Raw genomic sequence first — 23667 nt, 5'->3', positions numbered from 1 at the left:
CTCAATAATCCAGGTAAGTAAAACCCAGAGAGTTGATTCAGCTCATCTGGACACGTTTCCGTGAGAGAAATGCGTCATCACTCATCTGAGTTTCAGCTTACTGCAAGTTTCCCCAACCTTCTAAACACTGCTGATGCACAGTGAGTGAAACAGGCATCACAGGCTAACATGGAGCCACAGGCTCAGCTTTAGGCCTGTTAACGTCATGACCACCGATCAATGGCGATGAGTACTATTCATGATAGTGATTCATTAACTCTTGCGTCCGCTTCCCCATTTCCATGATAGCCATTTGCTTTTCACATCCTAAACACTGACCTCTACATTATTAATAATGTATAAAAATAGTACATCTTCATTTTTTTGAAGATATCTTTTGTACATTTTGTAATTTTTTTTAAAAAACGGAGAAAGCAAACGGAAAGAAAACAAAGTACATACAGATTGTTAGGGTAATAATTTAATATGATACATGCATAGTAGCAATTAAATGACAGTGCAAGCAACAGTAGGTGTAAAAAACACAAGAGCCCATATCTGGCACATTTCATTACACTGTAAATAAAGTCACCATAAAACATTTGCTGTTCTTTATGTTATGATATGAATTCAAATACATTTTAGAGAGAGCTTTCTGACACAAACTGACGGCTGGTACGCTCCGTGTCCAATGAGCTTCATTTATGCTCAGTTAGTTCCTTCATATCTGAATTAACTCATGGTCACTTTCAGTGGTAAAAACAGATGATTACAGTCAGCTTCTGACTGATGATGGGAATACATGCGACAAACTCAGCTGTTCAGAAATTGAGTTATATTGAATGTTTTCATCTAGTGCTTGAAAGAATAGACAAAAAATGAATATAGAAATAAAGAAATAAAGATTAAAACGATTGTTTTACACCTGTTCTGGACATAGACTAAAGATAAATGGAGCCACTGTGATGTTGCTGAAGTTATATTTGGATGAGAGTGTGACATGTTATCTACCAACACTAGCAGTTAGCTGCTCGTAGTGTTAAGTAACATAAAAAATGTTTGAATAGTCTGAGTAAACACATTTATTTCTGTTTTAAATCAAACTAAATGACATTTGGAGCCAAAAGGTCATTAGAGGAACTTCTGTTTCTTGATTTTTAAAGTCTAGACTCTAGAGCAGGGGTGGGCAACTCCAGGCCTCGAGGGCCGGTGTCCTGCAGGTTTTAGATCTCACCTTGGGTCAACACACCTGAATCACATGATTAGTTCGTTACCAGGCCTCTGGAGAACTTCAGGACATGTTGAGGAGCTAATTTAGCCATTTAAATCAGCTGTGTTGGTTCAAGGACACATCTAAAACCTGCAGGACACCGGCCCTCGAGGCCTGGAGTTGCCCACCCCTGACCTAGAGGTTGCTGCTTTATCCTGGGAAACATCTATAAATGGGAATAATCTGCTTAGGTTTGTATTTTAAGGTGTAATTTTCATGGGAATTTTCTAGTCATGGTGTTTTCAGCTGTGTGAGTTTTCATCCGGTTTAATTCAGTTGTATTTTATTTATATAGAGCCAAATACAATTGCACATCCACTGATAATGACTGTTAAAAATGTTATTCCACAGGTCTTCAAAACAGAAATGCAGAATGCAGAAACACACAAATAATTAAAATAAGATTGGCTAAATGTTTCACCTGAAATCATTATCATTTAATCAACTCCTTCACTGACTGGGTCTTCGTTATCTTCAACAGTGGCGCCGCACATGACACAAATCCACGTTAGAACAATGAGACTGCCTGAATGCACTCTACAGATCTACAAAGAGAACAAGTAGATTTAGCTCAGAGGGATACATCTTGTGCTCTAATAAATAACAAGCTTATTGTTTCGCATTTCCAAAATTAAAAGAGCACAAATATATATATAAAAACTCATACCTCAGAGGAGGACACATGACTTGGGAGGCCGGAAAGGATTGTCACTGGAGGGCACCCCGGTGAGGAGAGGGTCTTTGTGGGCATTTTGCAAACAGAAGTTTTTCAGTTCTGCAGCAGCCTGAGAAACCTGAAAGCAAATGTTAGTGTTAACTAATACTGTTAGAAGTACTATAACTAAAAGAAGAGTCCTACAATAACTCCTCAGAAATATTCACAGTATGTGATGTGGAGTTTTGGTTGTTTTTGTTTTGTTGGTGTAACAGGGTCATAAATCACATTGTTATAATGTCACAAAATGTGTTCTAAACCCCCAAACTGCTCCTTTTATACCTGACTTTTAGGACCTCCGAGCCTGTAGTTATGTTCATTATCAGTTAGAGCCCCTCCTTATTCTTTTCTACTTCTTCTTTGGTGCAAATAAATACAGTGTACCCCTTTTGCCTCTCCCCTTTTCTACAATTCCCCTGTGGGAGAGGTGGGTGTCATTTCTTTCCAACACCTTAAAACACACATATAATGCATATTTAGCCACCCTGATGTTTCTGATTGCGATTTTAGTTCAATTATTGTCATTATTAAGCCTGTTTTTGTTAGATGTTATAAGTGTGTAGTATGTGTGTATCATAAATGTGTTTTAGGCGCCATAAATGCTAGCATGAATATATACTCCTTGCTAGCTTGGAAGTTGTGGTGGGTTGAGCTAACCCTCTTCCCCACTGTTTGTATTTGGTCGTAGGAGCTGGAGTGGGCAAATTATTTACTTGGAGGTCTTTCTTTCTTTTACCTTTTTTATCAGGTATGTCGGATTTCATGTTGATGTTTTTGTTTTAGGCAGCACGGTGGTTAGCACTGTTGCCGCACAGCAAGAAGGTCCTGAGTTCAATTCCAACATCAGGCCGGGGTCTTTCTGTGTGGAGTTTGCATGTTCTCCCCATGTTTGCGTGGGTTCCCTCCGGGTACTCCGGCTTCCTCCCACCGTCCAAAGACATGCAGCTTGTGGGGATAGGTTAATTGGATAATCCAAATTGTCACTAGGTGTGAATGTGCGAATGAATGTGAGTGCGAATGGTTGTCTGTCCCTGTGTGTTGGCCCTGCGACAGACTGGCGACCTGTTCAGGGTGTACCCTGCCTCTCGCCCTATGACAGCTGAGATAGGCTCCAGTGCCCCCCGCGACCCTGAAAAGGATAAGCGGAAGCGAATGGATGGATGGATGGTTTTTGTTTTATCTTATGTCAAATATGTTACGTGTAAATGCATACTTTATGTTTAATGTAAAAATAAATGCCGCCTTTTTCTACAATTCCCCTGTGGGAGAGGAGCTGGAGTGGGCAAATTACTTACTTGGAGGTCTTTCTTTCTTTTACCTTTTTTATCAGACACAACGCAGAATCACACCGTTACATTGGCATATCCCAAATAGCACAGTAAACACAGTGGAGGCCGTGTCACAGTCTGGGGCTGGATTTATCTAATGGTGTTGAGAATCGTATTGAGAATCGTATTGTATGTAGTACCACTTGTAAAGCGACTGATCAATGAGCCCAAACACGCTGCAGTAAAAGGATAGCTAAATAAAACACACACACACTGAAGCTATGTGTGTTCATCCTGACAGAGAATGGAACAAAAACCAGCAAACATCCAAAGAAGAACTGTTTTTAGAAAATCTTGGAGAACCTTTCCTGAAGATTACTAATAAAAAAAGTACAGACTGTATTGAAGAATAGATGTGATCACATAAAATATTGATTTTCAAGCTTCTCAGAATTTTACAAACTCTGATTTTGCATTATATAAAAGTAAATTCCTAGCCAAATATAAATAAGTGAGAGGTGGCTCAGGACTTCTGCACAGTACTGTACATTGTGTCAATAGACATGGAATTGTCATTTCCTTTTCCAATAAATAGATATTGCACACTTTACTAAGCATACCTGTTCAACTGCTTGTTAATGCAAATATCTAATGCATGTGTAATGCATTTTGGATGTTACACTTTGTGATTTTTCCCACATTTGTTTTGCTTATCAAAATATTTAAAGTTAAAAAGAAAACACTGATGCCAGTTTCCATTGCATGAGCTTGAAAATCATCAGCAAGTTGTTTCTGACACAGTGTAAGGTCCTGTTTCATGTGGATTTCCTGTGAGCCCCTCAGCCTTGTGCTTGGTCCCCAATACCCAAGTTTGACACAGAAATCATAAGAAAATGTTGCAAAACTTACAAAACTAACATCACAACTTAAATTCTTCTGTGTGTGTTTTGGTTTTCGGACTGCAACGAATTCCAAGAAATTGCCGGCTGAATGAAACTGTTGTGTGATTTTTTTAATTCACCAAACACAGACACACTTGAAACTGGTCTGACTTCTGTTCTAAAATAAGTAGCCACCCAACAATCAGTCCAGTCACGCAGCACCACAATTAACAAAGCTGCCACTGTGTTTGCTCCTACAGAAAAGTCTGTTTTGCCACCATTTCCACTGCACACCAAGAAATGACACTGTGAATGGCTTTCCACACGCTAACATGAGAATGAATAAAATATAGGTTATTGCAGTGGTGTGCATATCAGCTCATTTGATGTCCTTTGTGAATGCAGGAATAAATAATTCAATAATTCATTTTAGTGAGTGTATAGGCTGTATACTTTTAACAAGAGAAAACAGAGTTTAGTTTTAAGCACAGAACACTTATTGAAACACTGAAATAACTTTTGAATTTTAATGTTCCCACTTTGACGCTAATTGACAGATTAATTAGCTGCGTCTGGCGCCACGTTAAGCTTAGGTTGTGCTTCAGGGCGGGAGTCACGCGCAGGCAGCGGAGTAATAAAGTGTTGAGTTCAGCTGTGAAGCGAGGTGAGCTTACCTTTATCCGGCGGACGCTGGCCTCCAGACGAAGCTGTTTCACTGCCTTCTGAGCGAGGACTAAACTGCTGTTGGCGGCGCTGTTGTTCGACATGATTGAATCCAAGTAACAGAGTGAGGGGGCAAGTAGACAACTGCACTTATGTTCCAAGTTTGGGCTGTAGGAAAGTACATCTTCCGGTCCAAGCTTTCAAAATAAAATCCTGTTCGTGTTCATGACTGAAAAAGTATTTGGACCATTCAGTTAAAAATATATATATATATATATATAAAATACTCCATCATAACACAGTAATAAACTTTCGTTTTCTGACAGTGTTACAAAGTTGCTGCTTCCATGACTAAATAAAACAAAAGAGTGAAATAAAATACAAATAAAACGACTTTAGGCACATGTAGGAAGTAAAGACAACACATCACAGAAATTGTAATACAAATTGTATAGAAAAGGTTTAATCTTTAAAAACACACTGTCATGGTCCTGGTTTGGTGACCCAGCCTTTGTGTTTAGCTCTTTGGTTCTGTGTCTTTGGCAGGACATGATCATAGTGCCACCTGAAGCTTCCCTGGGACACTGACAGAATCTGCTGGAGACTTCCCATTCGATGAGTCTTCTTCCTTACCCAACCAGTAGGTGGGATAGAGGGGGTGTGGAGCTTACTCTGTGACATCCTCCAGATATCTGCACAGCTGAAGCACCTGTTCACTTTCAGAGACTCCATGGGTTGACTTCCTTTCTGCTTATTTACGGTCAAGAAATGGTGCTTTATTTATGGTGCTTAACGTTGGGTGTTTCGCTCCCTATCTCAGTACATCTCCCAGTGGTGAGGGAGGGACACAGTTTGACAACCATAAAATTGTATTTCTGCACTCACAAGGGGATGTCCAGTGAAAGTCACATGCAACAGGTCTTATGTAGCAATGAATTTGAAAATTTTGGTGCAGATCATCCCAGGATTTGTACGGGGGCCATCAGTAGTGAGGTTCAGCAGTGATTGTCTTCTGTGCAAAACACAATGGAGGCTATGTCATTGTTTGGGGCTGAATTTCAGCTAGTGGTGTTGGGGATCTTATCAAAATAGATGGAATTATGGTCACAGAAAACTGGCATCCGATTATGAGCCAACATCCATTACCATTTGGAAAGCATATGATTAGCAACAGCCTAATTTTTAAACATGACAGTAATTTCAAACACATTCCCAAAGTAAACACAAAGTGCAGCACTCAGTCATGGACTGGCTTCTTCAGATATAAACATTACTGAAGCAGTGTACGATCGTCTTCATAGAGAACAAAACAAAAGCTAGACAACATTCAAAAAAAGGGCTTTGGGATGTCTTTCAATGAGCCTGCAAAACTCCCAGAAAGTTGAGTCTGCTTATAGACATGTAGCGTTTTCAGTGGGAGAAACATTTTGTCACTCATCCGAGTGACTTCTTCAGGTCATATTGACATTAGACTGCTTAAACAGAGAGCATGCATTGAAAAATAACTGAAAATCAGCATTTACTGACCTTCAAGCTCATTAGAATTGTGCAAACTCTGTTTTTGCCTTATATACTGTATTTCTATATAAACTGACACATTATCAATACATCGCTGGACCTGAGGCTCGCGTTCTAGATGTAGCAATGTTTTGAATGCATCCATCAGAGTTTGAGTGTATTTGTGTGGGAATATTAGATAAAAGTGCTTATGTATAGATAAAAACACTGAATGAATGCGTGTGTCTAAGTACTAAAAGAGATTTGCAGTAGAACCCACTTTGAGTGCTAAAACTGAGTAGAAAGGTGCTGTGTACCAGTCCATTTACCTCTATCCTATTATCCTAGCAAAATATGACTCAATACTTTTGTACAGTACTGTACAACAAAGCACAAATTATTCTAATTAATTAATCTAACTAAACTAATTTCAAACGAAGGCTCTTAAATACCTGGTGCCTGATTTTTCACTAATTTGCCTCTTCCTAATCCTCACCATTATTATTTAACACGTGCTTCCTCTTCATACTATATAGTATTTTTAGCTGGACTAAGTGCCTCTGAATGGAACTTTTTTTCTTTTAGGTGCTCACGAAGTTTGAGGAAACAGCATTAGCCGGGTTAAATGCACCATTGCGTGGTTTGCCAACTGACAGAAAAGAAAGCCAGCACGATGACGTTGGTCAGCAGGTGGCGGTATAGCAGCTCCAGACCCGTTGGATTAGTGCCAATAAACCCAAAGGAAGAAGAAGTTGAAATTGGTTCCGGAGGAGCTCGGGGGGTCACACAGGAGGGGAGTGAAAGCTAAACTCTAAAATCCTTCAAAATGCTGTTACGAGTGAGTACTGACAACCTTTCCAGTAAGCTTGACTGTCCGCAGACGACACATCACAAACTGGTTATATGTGTACTCGGCGGTTTGTGTTGTTATTCTGTCGTGTTGATGATGTTAGCTAACAGCTAGTGTGACATAAGTCTGATGGCATCACCTTTAAAGCTGCCAGCTCTGTACGCTAACAGCACTGAGGATCACAGAGAGCCCGATCAGCAAACACAACGAGCTTAAAAGCAGTTTGTGGGGCTTTCTCCCCACGCGGTGCTTCTTTAGTTTTTTTTAGTTTGTATTATTGTTATTATTATTTGATTGTACAAAGAGTGTTCAAAATAGTCGTAGGAAAAAAAGTTTCAACTCATGATCAGAATTCTATGAGCAAATTCTCTCTGGATTATTTTTTAGTCCGAGGACAGCCGTGAAATTATGAACATGTTTGCTCCTTAAACATTTTTAGTCTGTCACTTAAAAACAAACTAGTGCTGAAAACATCCCTTAGAGATGTTGGCCTTTAATCACATGATGCATATAGTCACACATAGTGTCATGCACTTGCTGCAGATTTTACAGCTTTGACAGGTTTTATCCGATACTGGTGCTGGTGCTTAAACGGTGCTCAAACCGGTGCTTAAAGAATGGAGAATACAAAATTGGTCCAAAAACCTCTCATGTTCAGCTGTTTTTTTGTAAAAAGATAACAATGTTAGCCTTTTCTGCAGCTATGGGGCATATATGGTATCATTCTTGGCTGGAAGCAGTGCTTAAACAATGGAAAAAACACAAACTTTGTCCAAAAACCTCTCATGTTTAACTGTTTTCCACTTTTTCTTTGGTCATTTTAGCCTTTTTGGCCAGGGTGAAGGGAGTATCTGCCATCAAACAAGAAGACAGCCGCATGTACCTATGATGATGTTTGCTAGTTCACCTTACATGCATTAATGTAATAACGTGGTTAGCCTACTCAACGTAAATTACACACGAACAACATTAAGCTACTCACGCAGAAAAGAGCGGCTGCTGCTGCATCATCATCCTCATCATTTCTGCTACACTGGCAGGGCTAGGGGCCAGGACTCTACTCTTTGGGTTCTTGGGGGATGTTGCTAACTCTGGGTCCGATAACAGGCACCACACCCGCAGTAGATGTGCACGGTGTGAGGTCTCGCAGCAAGCTATCAAATACGGCGCATTTCTCGGTTTTTAAAAAAAACGCCAGTCCTAGCTTTTTTCCAAAAGCTAGGACTGGGCCATGCTTGACACTAGGTGGCAACAGCCGTCTGTAAATGTCTGGAAACTGCAGTTACTTAACTTTTGGGAGTGTTGTTGATCCTATATCTTGGGGGGATTTTTTTGTCTGTCTTTCAGCAGGTGTTGCGTATCGGTTTTTTGACACTGAAACACAGCAGATCCATCCACCACAGTTCCATATGCCGGACTCCACTCATACCCATAGTCGTGGAGCAGACGGTGAGTGTGATCATTTGAACGGCTGAAGCAGGACTTTCTGTGTTTAGTAGAAGTGTATATACAGTCAGTATATAGGTGTATATACAATATAAATACATGATTGTTTCTTTTCTCCTGCAAAATGTTGCACAAAAAGAATTTAAACAGGTGTGAATCATGAAGATTTAGGATGAGAGAATTTTTGTTTGCTTGGCAAAGCAAAGACAGACATCTGTATAAGTGGCTTTATTCCTGCTAATATCGATGTAAAAACACGTGTTGCTGCAGCATATTTGTGAACCTTCTATATGTATTTGAGATACTGTGCTGTCCAGACCTGTAATCCACAGAGAGCAGCTTTGTCATTTGATTTAAAATCCTCTCCTTTTGTTTCGTTTTTTGTTTGTTTTGTTTCAGGGGAGAGGAGAACGAGCATATGACATCTACTCTCGCCTCCTGAGAGAGAGAATCATATGTGTAATGGGTCCTGTAAGTGTCCTCCTGAAGATTTTTGGAAACATGTTTTCAGAGTGATTTATATTCAAGCTCTTTCTCTTCCCCGTCTGCTCAGATCGATGACTCCATAGCCAGTCTGGTTATAGCCCAGCTGCTCTTCCTACAGTCAGAAAGCAACAACAAGCCCATCCACATGTACATCAACAGTCCTGGTATGACATAATCAAAACGAAGTCTGAGTATTTCGCTGTGAGGTTTATTGATAAACTTTATGAAAAGAAGGATGAAGGAATGAGACATTTCACCGTCATGAAAATGAAACAGCAAAGAACTTGTTAGAGCACTACTTTTTCATCTCTGATCGACGGAGAAAGGCTGAGCTGCATCAGTGTTACAGTAAACCACTGCTGACTGTGAGAGTACTCACACTAACTATCAATATTTTGTCGTATATTTGTGTCATTGTGCTAAGGCTCACTCAGCACCTACAAGAATTTGTATTTTGATTACAATTCTTTTGCCAAAAAGTAGTGCAGTTAAAATTATTTTTTATTGCTTATTCAAAATATTGATGTTTTTAATCGCAGTATTTATAAAGTAACAGTTTCTTGATTTGTAGTAACTGAAGCAAAACCAGCTGGTTCGCTGGGACTTTCACAGGCTGCTGTCATTTTGTTTGTGACTGAAGCCTGTCTGTGTTTGTGGCCATGCGTCAGCTTTGGTCATTGCATGTGTGCTTATGGTACAGTTTGTATTAAGTGCTGTAACACTGTTTGTGGGTGTGATGGTTGCACTAGCGTTGCACTGAAGTTAAAGTGGACCTGCTATATTCATTGTCAGCTCCATGTTTTACTTTTGGACTCTGTTAGAGTAGCTTTGCATGATTCACAATACAAAGTAATCTTGATTTATCTTATACTGGGCTTTGGTGCAGCCAGTTTGTCCATCAACAGTCAAAGAAGCAGTTCTAGCCCCGCCCCTTTAAGCCACCTTTCTTCTGATTGGCTGCCAAATAAAAAGTTTGAACAGCCGATGGGCAGAGCTTCCTTTTAGCCCCTCTCTTTGACAGCATGCATTCACGGCAATGGAGCTCAAAGGGATTACTATACATAAGGTGGCCTGATTTTTTTAATTTTTTTTTATTTATTTGTCTTTTTTAACGTTATCCATTTTTAAAATGAGCATAAATTGCTTTTATTGTGATGAAACTTGAGGAAAAGCACAATACGCCCACTTTAGTATATTCCAAATATGGACATATAAGAGCAGCAGCAGATGATCTTGTGTTGTTGGTATCACGCAGTCCAAATACTTTGTGATCTGAATCTCACAGATGAAATTTTATGCCTGACATAATTAACGTCTCTGTTGAATGCAGTGTATTTAAGTAAATGAGTAAATTCATGCAAAGACAGCTCTCATTCTGTCTCTTTTTAAGGTGGTGTGGTGACAGCAGGACTGGCCATTTATGACACCATGCAGTACATTCTGAATCCCATCTCCACCTGGTGTGTTGGCCAAGCGGCAAGCATGGGCAGCTTGCTCCTGGCAGCAGGAACGACAGGCATGAGGCATTCACTGCCCAATGCCCGCATCATGGTTCACCAGCCTTCAGGAGGGGCCAGAGTAAGTTAGTCTCTCTGTGAGTACTGGTCAGTAAAGAAGGGAATAACATTCAGTGTGCTGTGTGTTCAGGGTCAGGCCACTGACATTGCTATCCAGGCTGAAGAGATCCTGAAGCTGAAAAGACAGATCAACAACATCTACGCCAAACACACGGGCCAGTTGCTGGAGACCATTGGTACGTTTGTGTTTGCCATTACCACAACACAGTACAAACTTAAAAGTAGGACAAAAGCAGCACAATGATTTCCCCCCTTTGCATGTTTCCTGGTAACAAAAAACTTGGATTTCAGACAAAGAAGGCTAATCCAGGCCTGGAGTGCATGTCTCAAGTTTGTGGCAATGTGTGACATGCAGATAACCAACCTATACGGTTGGTTATCTGCATGTCACATATGGACGAGAGTGGCCATAATGTTTTATTCTGAAGAGTGTAGGACTTGCAGGTGTGATGAACATTAATATTTGGAATTCACAGAGGTGTTAGACATCATCTCAAAGAAACTGATTTTCATGTGTATAAGGAGAGGAGGAAAGTTAGTTTAAAACATTTAAACTATAAAACGCTCATTTCCGTTTGACTTACAGAAAGTGTGATGGAAAGGGATCGCTACATGAGTCCCATGGAAGCACAGGACTTCGGCCTCATCGACCGGGTCCTGGTCCACCCACCACAGGCAGGGCAGGATGAGCCAGAGCTGGTGCAGAAAGAGCCGGCGGCGGCAGCAGCAGCAGCAAGCCCCTCGCCCCAGCTAGAGTCCACAGATCCTGAGAAGGCCTCCCCTGGGACAAATCCACCCTCCTCATACAAACCAGAGCCATGAACGCACCACAGCAGAGCTGTCTGCCAGCTGCAAGATCATCTTCAGGAGTCAAGAGAGCAAGATCCAGCCTCCCCGTGTTTCTCTTCCACTCAGTAGTAGCTTACACATGAGCAGGACCCAAGCCAGCCTCATGTACAGTCTTCACAGTAACGTCTTTTTATGATGGTGCTGTTTCCTTTTTTCTTTTTTACGTAATTTCTGTGAAAGAAATCTTCAAAGAAGTGATATTAAAACGTAGTTGGTTTTTATAATTTATACCACAGGAAGGAAAGCAGTGTTTCATCTGAGTGGACTTTGGTCCTTTCTCTCTGATGGCTGAGCTGTACTGTACATGAGCTTGTTTAGGGGGAAAGCTTATTAAGAGTACAGAGCCATCTTTTTTTCCTCTCCTGGCTGATGTCCACTCGAGACCGGAAAGAACCTGATTTGATGACCTGATGCTTAATATTTGTAATAAATATGATCAGTTAATCATGACTCACAAAATGTGCTACTTCTTGATCCAGTAGTGCACTGTTAAGTTTTGAGCTGGAGGTTAAAGGCTGTGTTTGAAACTGTATTTTTATTTTTTTATTAATTTTGTCACACCATGAAGCAAAGTTACATTATTCACATTACTTCACGAAAAAACAATGACAGAAACCATCTGGCTAAAACTGTAAAGTTGTTAAAACGGCAACACTGTAACAAAATTACACATAACTATGCAGCACAGGAACCGTTGGCATTTAAGATGCGCAGCCATTTAACGCCACAGCATGTTGTCTATAACAACTGCAGATGTAAACTTACCACACAGTATCATCTTTGTATTTCCATTAAGAAGTTAGAGAAAAATTAATGTGTGCACAATAACACAACCAACCTCTAAATAAAAAAAATATTCTACATGAAATAGTACAAGTTTTATCAGTTGATAGGTCAAAAAGGCAATTTTAGGAAGCATAAGAAAATATAGTGTAACAATTACTCCTATTATCATAATTATGCTTAACATGTAACACCAAGTGTGTCATATTTGATAGATGAACTTTTATGAGATGTCAGTGTACTTTTGGTTTCCCAACCAAAAAAGTAAATAAATAGGACAATGCACCGTCATGAAAATGAAACCAGCATATGCTAACAAATGCTAATTAGTATTTGTTTTTAATGTCAGAAGATTGAATAAACAATTAATAACAAAATATATAATTTCCTGGTAAATATAATATGGTTTCGACTTACAGGAGAAAGATACTCATGAGCATTATTGGTTTAAAGTTGCTAAAATTACTTGTATAGCTGCATTACTAACACAATTTGAAGTCGGCACCTTGTTACTCAAGCTAGCTAACGTTAGCTAAACGTTGCACCGCTAAACGTGATAGCTTCTGGCTACAAAAAGATCAACATGCTAACATTTTAGGCAGGCAATTAACAGGAGGCATCATTGTCTCAATCGCTACTTGTAAGTCTTACTGAAGATGATATTCACTTTAATAATGTTCCCTATTTGAAGAGTATTATTAGATATGCTCATTGTCAATGCAATGATATTAGTCAGTGTATAGTGTTACAATTCTGATACATTTCTAACATACCGACACACAGCAAACATCATTTTGAACAAAAATAAGTCACTTTTATAAAACATTCAGAAAAAGCTCTATCAAATAAACATAGCCAACACCGATTTGGTCACCGATTTCTCCCTTCATAATATAAAGATTATGAGAGACAATAATTTTACTTTTTTTTTTTTTTTAAACTTTTTTCTTTTTTTCTTTTTTTCAAGGCTGTTCGACACACAGTTTTTTAAAACATTAACCTGACATGTCAGATAGTTTTCAAAACTGTTAGAAAGGCAGGAACTTTTCAAAAAGTACTTGGCACATGACTTCAAGAACCTCAGTCTAACAGGCCAAGTTAAACCACAGGATTAATACAGCACAGTTTGTAGAGGTAGGACAACAAAGAGGGGAAAAAAGGCAACAGGAAGCATCTTTGATTACTCGCTTTTAAAGCTAGTAAGTCAGTAATGCAGGTAACATTTCAGCAGATAGTTTGTGCAGAAAATGAGCACTTTGGGAAAAGCTCTTTCAAAAGGAAATAATCATATGTTTATCATGTGCATCATCACTCCTAATGCCCGATACTGCCACAGGTATAATAATCCAGTAGGTAAATAAAACATCGTCTTTGTTGGGTAACAAAATTAATTCAAAAGAGCTATTTCTTTTTCTGCTTCAACACTAAAATGATTTATTTAAATGCAACTTTATTCATTTTTTGAATGACCCTTGACAACATGCAGCGCTCAGTCCAGATGGGGGATCTGTAAAAATAACAGAAATATTATGAGCATAACAGAGTCATGAACCTTAATAAGAAACTTGTCTATTTAGAGCCATCCATTCGCTTCCGCTTATCCTTTTCAGGGTCGCGGGGGGTGCTGGAGCCTATCCCAGCTGTCATAGGGCGAGAGGCGGGGTACACCCTGGACAGGTCGCCAGTCTGTCGCAGGGCCAACACACAGGGACAGAGAACCATTCGCACTCACATTCATTCGCACATTCACACCTAGTGACAATTTAGATTATCCAATTAACCTATCCCCACAAGCTGCATGTCTTTGGACGGTGGGAGGAAGCCGGAGTACCCGGAGGGAACCCACGCAAACACGGGGAGAACATGCAAACTCCACACAGAAAGACCCCGGCCTGATGTTGGAATTGAACTCAGGACCTTCTTGCTGTGCAGCAACAGTGCTAACCACCATGCCACCGTGCTGCCTATTTAGAGCCAATATTAACAAAAATGAGTTATTTAATAAAAACAGCATAAAAGTAAGTAAGATGACATATTTTTTGTTATTTACATCCAACTATATCTTAGCAGACCGGTGGATGCAGAAAATATAATCGAGGCTTGAGCGACTCCTTCATGGATAAGTCAAACCACAATGAATTTTAATGTTATTCTAAATAGCTAAGACACTCAAAGCAACTTCTTAAACATCTATACTGTTATTAAGTAAGATATGAATGCCTTAACATCTAAATAAACTTAATTACTAAGGCTTATTACAAAATCCTTAATATGAACCGTTACTCATCATCTCTCGCTCTCACTCACACTCTACTTGCCGGTCATCACATGATTGAGCAGCTCTTGGGTGAGGTGGTCCAGCGCAGCCAGCTCAACTTTTCATCGCTATACGGTGGGTAGCGCAGGGCGTTAAGTCTTTCCAAAGCCCAACCACGCAGCATGACTGCTCGCCGGTGACTGAACGCCTCAAAGCCCCAGTGACCATGGTAGTGACCAAATCCACTGTTTCCTGGATGGAAGAGTGAACACTGGTTACGCATATGACTGCATCTCTTACATCTCTTTCTCAGCAGGCCAGCCTGACACATACCTACACCTCCAAAGGGCAGGCCTGGCAGGGTCATGTGCACAATTCCATCATTAGAGCAGAATCCTCCACTGCTTGAATTTTCCAGCACCTTCTTCACCACCTTAAAGAAATAATGCCAATATTAGCTAAAAGACTATATGTTATAAATGTTACAGCAGAAAGTGGAGGCTGCAGAGTTCTGTGTTCTTACAGAGGATTCATCTGAGAAAACATAGAAGGCCAGAGGCTTCTCTTTTCTTTTGGCTAATTTGATGCTTTCCTCCAGAGACTCAATCGTGAGGATCGGCAAGATGGGGCCAAAGATCTCCTCCTCCATTAGAGCATCATCTTCAGCTACATCCACCACTACCGTTGGAGCTATGGAAAGATGAGGACAAAATATTCTTTCATATATGCATTGTTTTCAGTCAAGGAAATTCAGACTCAAGCTACTTTATAGAAAAGTGTGACAAAAAAAGGATGCAAGGAATGAGGTGAGATGGAGGCAGTGATGACCTGTAAAGGATGCAGTCAAAAGAAGAACAACATAATGATCTCACTGACAAAAATAATGAAGTGTGTTATCCATGTAACCTGGTTTCTGTTAGTAACTTGGGTACTAAAATACACATGAATCCATTTGTTTGGTTTTTGTTTGCGCTTTTCCCCCTTTCACTCAGATTTTACTAACATTTTTATATGTAGTTAATGTTTGAGTCTTTACTAAGCTAATGACAATGCAGTTTAAAAATAATCTTGTTTTATTGCACAACTCTGCTCTGATGGTTGTTGTTTGTTCCATGTTACCAGCAGGAAAGTTGTAGAACGCCCTCTTGTGGACAAACTTTGCAAAATCAACATGCATAACTTGGTTGAAGGGTGTTTCTCTTGTCTCTTCTTTACTTTTTACAGTCTCATTTAATCACTCATCATACCAATGAATCTCCAAATAGCTAATGTCAGCCAATATATCAGCCCCATCAATACACTGGTCACACTCTAATATAAAGACTGCTTTAAGAAAAAGTGAGACTATTTAAACACTAGATTACCAAAAGTATTCACTGTCCCATCCAAGTCATTTAATTCAGGTGTTCCAATCATTTCATGGCAAGCTGGATAAAATCAAGCACTTTTACTGCATTTGTGAAAGAATGGGTCGCTCTCATGAGCTCAGGGAATTGCAGTGTGTTACCGTGATAGGATGCCACCTTTGCAACAAGTCTACTCATGAAATTTCCTCACTATTAAAAATATTCCACAGTCAGCTGTTGCATTATAACCAAGTTAGAGCGATTAGGATCGACAGTAAGTTGGCCACAAAGTGGTAGGCCATGTAAAATAACAACTGAGGTGCATAGTGCACACACCACGTTTCTGCAGAGTCAACCGTTACAGAGCCCCAAACTTCATGTGGTGTTCACCACCCTGCCACTGGACTCTAACACAGTGGAGATTTGTTCTCTGGAGAGACCAATCACACTTCTCTGTCGCTAGAATGGTACTGGTCTGATTGCACTGTGCCAAGTGTAAAGTTTGGTGGAGGGAGAATTATGGTGTAGTGTTTTTCAGAAGTTGGATTCAGTCCCTTAGTTCTAGTGAAAGGAACTCTAAACGCTTCAGCAGAGCAAGATATTTTGAACAATTTCACACTCCCAATTTTGTGGGAACAGTTTTGGGATGGCCCCTTCCTGTTACAACATCACTAACAGTGCACAAAGTGATTTCCATAAAGATATGGATGAGTCAGTTTGGTGTCTAAGAACTGCCAGAGTCCTGACCTCAACCCAAAAGAACACCTTTGAGAAGAATTATGTAGAGCAGAGACTGCGAGTCAGGCCTTCTCACGCAACATCAGTCTCTGACCTCACAAATGTGCTTCTGAGAGAATGGTCCAAAATTCCCAGAAACACACTGCTAAACTTGTGGAAGTTAGATCTGAAAAGGTTAGGCTGATGTCATTTTCAACCATCCTCACTTTCCAGATCCGAATCCAACTGTGCACCAATGGGAAAGACTGGAACAAGCCCGCTCCACAGGCCCTACCCTGCAACCGCCAGGACCCAAGGGACTGGCTACCAATGTCCCGATACCAGACAGAGATTACTTGTCCACGCCCCAACGGGTCAGAGCTGGTGGAAAGAGAGGACCTACACAATATTAGGCAGGTATTCTTAATGTTGTGGCCGACTGGTGTAACATTTTTTGCATTGTTTATTTAAAAGTAAATGTATACCAGCTAATATACGGTCTTATACCAAACACCAAATCCTCCTTAAAATACTTTTTAACCCACCTATGTACCTATCCTTCTCGTCGTGCTCTCCTCCCACAACGACCTTGCCCTTGGTCCTGTTGAGCAGTCCCATCAGACGAGTCCAGTGCTTAGGTGTTACAATGCGTGACATATCGGGGCTCTTCTGAATGTCACTGCCGTAGAAGTCCTCCAGGACCTGGCGCAACGCAGGCACAAGGGCATCACAAGTGGCTTTCGAGCACAGAACGTAATCCGGTGCCACACAGCTCTGGCCAGCATTGAAAAACTTGGACCACACCAAGCGGCGAGCAGCAGCAGTGGCATTCACCCGACCATATATTAAGCAGGGGCACTTGCCTCCCAGCTCCAAGGTCACTGGGGTCAAGTGGACTGCAGCAGCCTGGAGGACAACGCGTGCCACAGCCTGGGAACCTAACAAAGACGGGTGAAGACTCAGTTCCCAGAACAGAAAAGGATAATCTACATTTCAGTGTTACTAAGCCAACCAGGGAAAAGAGGAGAGAATTGTGTGTCACTTTACTATTGACATGCTGTATTAGACATAGGGCTGCACGATTAATCGTTAGAAAATCGCGATCTCAATTCATACTTATGTGCGATCTCATTTCCAAATGACAACGATTTAAAAAAAAAAAAAAAAGACGACGACGATTGTACCGCATTTTGATCCGGGACGTAATCTGCATGAAAACAAGCGCTCACTCTTCCTGCTCAACAAATGACGAGGGCGGAGCCTTATACCACGTGATACAGAAGCTGGCTGCTAAAATTAGCAGGGAAAAAACAACGGAGAGCACGCCAGGGATGACGAGAAAGTGACTGGAGAAAATCCGTCCCGGTCAACCACCCAAACATCAATAACAGGAACCTTATACAGCGCTTCCCTATACCCGTCGAACTCCCGCAGGCACAAAGAAATTACGGAGGCTGTTATCACCTGACCAAAGATATGGCTCCATCAACACTGTGCAAAACGAGGGATTTAGGAAAATGATCAACACGCTAGACAAACGCTACACAGTGCCGTCCCGCAACTATTTTTCTATTGTTGCACTACCTGCTCTGTACACGCAGCGTCGAGCAACGGTGGAGACGGAAGTTCAAGCAGTACAACATTTTGCGGCAACGACAAAATGTGAGACATTTGTTGTTTTTATGTTTATTTATTGTTTTTATGTTCAGTCTCAACTGTTACGAAGTTGATGTGCAGTTAATAAGCGCAATAAATATTTATATTGGAAAAGAAAATCGTGAGAGAATCGTGATCTCAATTCTAAGCAAAAAAATCGTGATTCTCATTTTATGCAAAATCGTGCAGCCCTAATTAGACAGTTCATAATTAACTCATAATCATCTAAACAGTACAGTGAAGCTTTGGGTTTTGGCTATGTAAAATTCCTGACATTTGATGCATACCTGTGTGCTCTGAGGTTTTTACCTGTGTAGAAAATGTGGTCAAATCGATTAGTCAGAAGGGCTTGTGTCTCCTTTGCTCCACCGCTAACAACTGCATAACAGTCCTGTCAACAGTCATATCGTCACTGTCACATTCACCATCTCTATTCATAACAATTGTGAAAAGCTCATTTGTCTGTTACTTCTGGTTGATATTATCAGTTATTTCACCTTAGACAGATATTTGGGGATGAGCTCCGTTATCAGATTGTCTGTGGCGGCGCTGACTTCGGAGGGCTTGATGACCGCACAGTTTCCTAATCAAAGACATCAACAACAGGCAGCATGTAAAGGCACGTGAAGTCACAGCAGTTACATTTTCATGTTTATAAAATCATTCAAGGTGGACTCTAGGACTCGTTGCCATATTTGCAAATTCTGTCAGCTCACTTTAAAACTTTCGCTCTTACTTTTAGAAATATTACCAAGTTGAGTTCCACTGTGTTTATGAACTGTTAGTCATCCCTTTATTATTGAACTTCAAAACATCCCTAACAGGTCTGCAGATTGTTCAAAGCGCTCCTGTGAGGTATTCACATGTCACACCACCACGCCCCTTCCCGTTACATTTTTCCTGAGCTAGCATTAAATCTCTAAAGTCACCTGACTCCAGGTACCTGTGATTACATTATTGTCATCAATTTTAATGTTGCCTTCAGGATTTAGTTTTGCTAAGAGCATGTTTGTGGAACTACCTGCAGCAATGGCTCCAATCAAGGGTACGATGAGAAGTTGCATGGGGTAGTTCCATGGCCCGATGATCAACACAACTCCTAAAGGTTCCTTCCGTACAAAACATTCATCAAGCTTTGTGGCCTGAACAACAGAAAACATTACAAAATAAATTATGCAGCAAGAAAAGGCTTTTCAACATGCAGGACATGCATAGATATATGAAGATATTCTGGATTGCTGTCAGTAAATGCTAGACATAGACATTTTATAAATTTAACATTAAAAACAGTCTGAAAACTATATGTGCCAATGATGCACTGGCCATAAATTTCATCTTGCAAAAATTAGAAAGCAGTGCAGAAAGCACAGCACATGTCAGTCTTACTTTATGTTGTGCCATTTTAAGAGTCTCCTTTCATGGTATCCTTGAAAACAAATATTTATTTTCTAGAGAGGAGTGGGAATTTATTTGGAGACCAGTGAGGGTCAGTGTCTTCACCTACACCTTCAGCTACATGGATATGAGGCCCAGCTAAAACAATGCAGCTTAACTGGCTTATCCAGCGGCAGCCTTGTGTAGAGATAAAGCCGCTGTGTGTGTTCAAGTGGTTGACCGGTGGAAGTCAAACACATCGTATTTCAGTCTGTGCTCTTTGTTTAACAGTGATTTCCTAATAAACACGTTCAGAGTGGAGTTGCTACATTCATTCTCATCATTCTGCAGTGGTGAATTTCCTTTGGCACTGCCTGAAATCTCTCTGGGAGGTGCCAGGAATTTCTCTCTGCAGGAAAAAGACTGCGAGGACACAAGAGGTTCAACTTGTTTGACATGAGGAGTATTACTTGGGCCATGAAAACAGTTGTGTAATGTTTCCTTTTTTGTTTTATTTGGTCACACACAAACACACAAACACAGACACATTAATAAGTCATTTTTTAACTTACCAAGTTTTTGCTCACATACTCCGGCTGCATCCAGCTTGTGAGGTTACCGAGGGCGCAATGGAGCTCGTTCATCACTATTTCAACCTCAGACAGGATGGCCTCAAATTTTGGCTAGTGTGCAACGACAGCAAGAAAATTAGTGCTTATTTAAGAACAGCAGACAACAATGCATAATCTACTAATAAAACCATTGGATTTAGCGATTAAATTCACTAAACTATTCTCACTTGTTTTTTAAAGATGTTAACCACTTCCGTACAGTTGTACGGCTTTAAAACTAATTGTCATGATTGCAAAATCATCATGACAGCAAGACAAACAAAAGCCTGAAGCTTTGGTTGCGTAATTATGTGTTGGAGAATTACAGTCATGTGTTCATGCTTTGTGTGGAACATGTGAGCACAGTCCTGTACCTTTGTGAGGTCTTTGTGCAGCGCATTTACAATCTGCTCCTCGTTGTCTTTGATCATGGTCATTAGGTTGGTCAGCTGTGTCCTGCGAAACTTCTCCGGTATTGTAACACCCGATTCAAACGCTGTGCGCAGCCTTTCCAAAACCTGACTCTGGCTCTCCATTTTTTCAAGCTTCACAAAAAGAAAAGAAAGAAAACAAGGATTGTTTTCCCTAGAAGCTGTAACGGGCAACGTTAAACGTCATGAGAAACGTTACAAAAACTGTATTAGGTAAATGATGAATTATACCAAATGTATGTGTATGAAATCTGCATTTTAAAAAGCTAACCACTGCACAGCTCTTCACATACTGCTCCTGTCAGTCTTCTGACAGAATAGTTGGCAACGATATTTCAATTTGTGTAATTACTCTGACAGCGTTTGCATGGTTACTGTTGTGACAGCCTGTAATAAGGGCAGATGACTGATTTAAAAAATGGATTATGGAACCCTGTGAGTAACGTGAGCTGAACATTTACTCATCCCAGTAAGTCTAGTTTGGAAAACGCTGAACAAGACCAGCGAGTCTGAGAAATTACTGCCACACACAGCTTTTAAACCAACTATTTATGGATTTCGCAAAATTTCACAGTGGCAGTAGCAGTTTTTGATATGGGCGACAGGGGCGGTTGCCCGGGCGGCATCGTGGTGGGGGGCGGCATCACGGGCATGGCAAAAAAAATAAAAAATTGCTCGTACTCATGCTGCCCCGACATCATGCCAGCGCATATTGGGAACGGCATAGGCACCGATCGGTTTTCTATCGCCCATTTGCTGGGAGTAAGGGCGCCCTTCGTTTGCAAGGTGCGCCAGAGGGAGTGTTCGCCCAGGGCGCCAAACAGTCTAGGACCGCCACTGCACAGCGGATACATCAAATATTTGTGTGGCGAAATGACCGGAACACTGATTTTGCGGAATGGGGAAGAAATACTAACTGTGACATTTCCAACAGACATTCGCACGCTACTGTAGACAATGGCACGCGGACATTAACTGATAAGTGCAGTCAAACAGCACAGAAACGACGAATTATCAAACAAAAACTTTAACATAATTATTACAGCCTGACATATTTCCCACGCGGGATTTGGATGCCTATAAGTGCATTCGTACGCTAGCTGTTTGTGGTTAGGGCGAAAAAAACTTTATCGTGGGAAGTAATTCCCGGGAGAGATGAACAATAGGTTCCAGTGTAACCATTTCTTTCAGTGTGGGAGTCAGGATTTTCTCACGATGGTTTAAACGGCTCTAACATTTTGCGTGAAGTAGCTAGCATTTTGCAAACAGCAGAAATAAAGCGAAGATACTGCTGTGTTTAGCCTACCTGCTACTGGGCTGGCAGACCTGCGAGCAGAAACCGTGCCGACGAAAAGCTGAAGACTGTTGACGTTTCCGGGCTTCACTCCTTTTTTCGGAAGTACAGACACCGGCTTTCTTTGGGAGGGGAAACACTTTTGGTCGAGCTAGAAAAACTAGCCTTAAAACTTGTCAAGCGGCAAAGGTGGCTGTTTTTAGTGTACATTTCCGTGTGCGAAGCATTGACTGTAAGCGAGTTAAGTGTCGCAGTTATTTGGCTCAGTGGTCCCCCGCGGAGGGTTACATTTGACGTTTTTACGGGTACAGCAGTTATTCCTGTTCTGGCGTGAATAAGACAAACTCCCGTTTAAACCTTATTTACCAAAGCCAGCCTTATGTGCCCCAGGGACGGCAAAATCAAGGTGTCAACTTTTATACTTTCACACATTTTTCATTGTCTAAACCAGGGGTCTGCAACCTTTTACACCCAAAGAGCCACTTGGACCCGGTTTCCACGCAAAAGAAAACACTGGGAGCCGCAAATACTTTTTGAAATCTAAAATGAAGATAACACTGTATATATTGTTTGTTTGTTTTTTACCTTTATGCTTTGTGTGAACAACTAAAGTAAGTAAGTAAAGTTTATTTATTAAGCGCTTTTCACAGACAGGCAGTCACAAAGCGCTGTACACAAATATTAAAATAAACAATACAATCAATAGACATTATACACAATGTAAAAGATCAAATGTACATAATGTAAAGAATATAAAATACGTAGATCAACAAAAGGCTTGTTTGAACAGAAAAGTTTTTAACTGCTTTTTAAAAGAATCCACAGAGCAACTAAGGTGTGTTGCTTATGAAATCCATGAAGTGCTACAGAGAAAATTACATTTTATTTATGTAATTAACACATTTTGAACTCTTAAAGAAATATAACAAAAGGAAAGACACCCAGCTGGACTAAAATGATCCAGCAAACAAAAACTGTTGTGAGCCACAACCCTTATATCGCCTTTGGGCTTTTGGAGCCTTGACCTGACTTTTAAAAAGTAATTGGAAAAAAAGCACTATGCTGCTAAAAAAAAATAGATATTTGCAAAATTCTGCCTAAATATGTATTTTACCTGGTTAATGTGAGTGGCGGGGCGTGGTCTGCAGCGCCGCTGCAGGACGCACCTGAGCGGCACCCGCAATCACGCCTCGCTGCCTTAAAGTCTGCGCTCTCTCTGCTGTTGTGTTGTCGGGCTGTGAGCTGAAAAGCTACAGCCGGCTGTATGCGTACAGCAACCGTGTGTGAAAAGCATGTTCATGGAAACATCGTCGGGTCTGCCGTGATATGTTTACAATAAGACTTATGGTCCCGAACCTCTGCGCACAGCGTCTGCAAATCGGGGCTTTCATCTATACGCAGGACTGTAAGCTGCCATCTGTGAGGCGTGAGCGGTGTTTGTTTTTAACATAGTTCACGGTGGAGAACAGCTGCCGACATGCGGATCCGAAGATCCATAACTGGCCTACCTGGGGTCAAAAGTCTCGATAAATGCACGGCGTTTCGGCGGGTACACCGGCTTCCGCGAGTGTGACGCTTATTTTGAGCGATGAAAAAATAATAAGATATAATTTTATTTTTATATTTCAAAATCACAATGATCTTCCAATTTAGAACTACAAGTTAAAAAAAAGAACTAAACAAATAAAATACACTTCAGCTAAATACTAATTTTTTC

At 40.7% G+C, this 23667-nt stretch overlaps 3 protein-coding genes across 4 annotated transcripts; 1 reads left to right on the top strand and 2 right to left on the bottom strand.

Annotated features, from left to right (window-relative positions):
• Positions 1–951: 951 nt before the first annotated feature.
• Positions 952–4946, bottom strand: LOC146520710 (guanine nucleotide-binding protein G(I)/G(S)/G(O) subunit gamma-5). The gene is made up of 3 exons (XM_085157148.1): positions 4788–4946; positions 1917–2043; positions 952–1794 (listed from the first exon to the last, which is right to left on the bottom strand). The coding sequence occupies exons 1-2, from the start codon at positions 4878–4880 to the stop codon at positions 1918–1920; spliced, it is 219 nt and encodes a 72-aa protein (XP_085013274.1). The 5' UTR covers positions 4881–4946; the 3' UTR covers positions 952–1794; position 1917.
• Positions 4947–6915: 1969 nt separating this feature from the next.
• Positions 6916–13193, top strand: clpp (caseinolytic mitochondrial matrix peptidase proteolytic subunit). 2 transcript variants are annotated; one of them, XM_085156029.1, is made up of 7 exons: positions 6916–7111; positions 8474–8572; positions 8969–9040; positions 9123–9219; positions 10446–10633; positions 10703–10808; positions 11219–13193. In XM_085156029.1, the coding sequence occupies exons 1-7, from the start codon at positions 7100–7102 to the stop codon at positions 11452–11454; spliced, it is 810 nt and encodes a 269-aa protein (XP_085012155.1). In that variant the 5' UTR covers positions 6916–7099; the 3' UTR covers positions 11455–13193. The 2 variants fall into 2 exon arrangements, with proteins under 2 accessions (XP_085012155.1, XP_085012154.1); XM_085156028.1 differs by having other exon boundaries at positions 6918–7111; positions 8471–8572.
• aldh3b1 (aldehyde dehydrogenase 3 family, member B1) lies at positions 8318–22247 on the bottom strand. Its single transcript, XM_085156015.1, has 11 exons — positions 21963–22247; positions 20600–20770; positions 20187–20297; positions 19262–19382; positions 18738–18823; positions 18550–18631; positions 17130–17522; positions 15045–15211; positions 14855–14954; positions 14572–14773; positions 8318–13771 (listed from the first exon to the last, which is right to left on the bottom strand). The coding sequence occupies exons 2-10, from the start codon at positions 20759–20761 to the stop codon at positions 14589–14591; spliced, it is 1407 nt and encodes a 468-aa protein (XP_085012141.1). The 5' UTR covers positions 20762–20770; positions 21963–22247; the 3' UTR covers positions 8318–13771; positions 14572–14588.
• Positions 22248–23667: the final 1420 nt, after the last annotated feature.

Source organism: Neolamprologus multifasciatus, chromosome 4 (genome assembly GCF_963576455.1).
Source record: "Neolamprologus multifasciatus chromosome 4, fNeoMul1.2, whole genome shotgun sequence".
NCBI classification, from domain to species: Eukaryota; Metazoa; Chordata; class Actinopteri; order Cichliformes; family Cichlidae; genus Neolamprologus; species Neolamprologus multifasciatus.
The sequence above is the reverse complement of the archived record's forward strand: the minus strand, read 5'-3'. Positions and strand labels throughout refer to the sequence as shown.

What these genes read in the sequence shown, in the direction of transcription:
- LOC146520710 (XM_085157148.1), bottom strand. Translation starts at nt 4,880, where the DNA reads ATGTCGAACAACAGCGCCGCCAACAGCAGTTTAGTCCTCGCTCAGAAG. An exon ending in CCAGCGTCCGCCGGATAAAG is followed by an intron (nt 2,044 to 4,787) that starts GTAAGCTCACCT and finishes ATTTGCTTTCAG; the next exon opens with GTTTCTCAGGCTGCTGCAGA.
- aldh3b1 (XM_085156015.1), bottom strand. Translation starts at nt 20,761, where the DNA reads ATGGAGAGCCAGAGTCAGGTTTTGGAAAGGCTGCGCACAGCGTTTGAA. An exon ending in TGACCACATTTTCTACACAG is followed by an intron (nt 17,523 to 18,549) that starts GTAAAAACCTCA and finishes CGTCTTTGTTAG; the next exon opens with GTTCCCAGGCTGTGGCACGC. An exon ending in CGAGAAGGATAGGTACATAG is followed by an intron (nt 15,212 to 17,129) that starts GTGGGTTAAAAA and finishes ATCTTTCCATAG; the next exon opens with CTCCAACGGTAGTGGTGGAT.
- clpp (XM_085156028.1), top strand. An exon ending in TCATATGTGTAATGGGTCCT is followed by an intron (nt 9,041 to 9,122) that starts GTAAGTGTCCTC and finishes CCGTCTGCTCAG; the next exon opens with ATCGATGACTCCATAGCCAG. An exon ending in CCAGTTGCTGGAGACCATTG is followed by an intron (nt 10,809 to 11,218) that starts GTACGTTTGTGT and finishes TTTGACTTACAG; the next exon opens with AAAGTGTGATGGAAAGGGAT.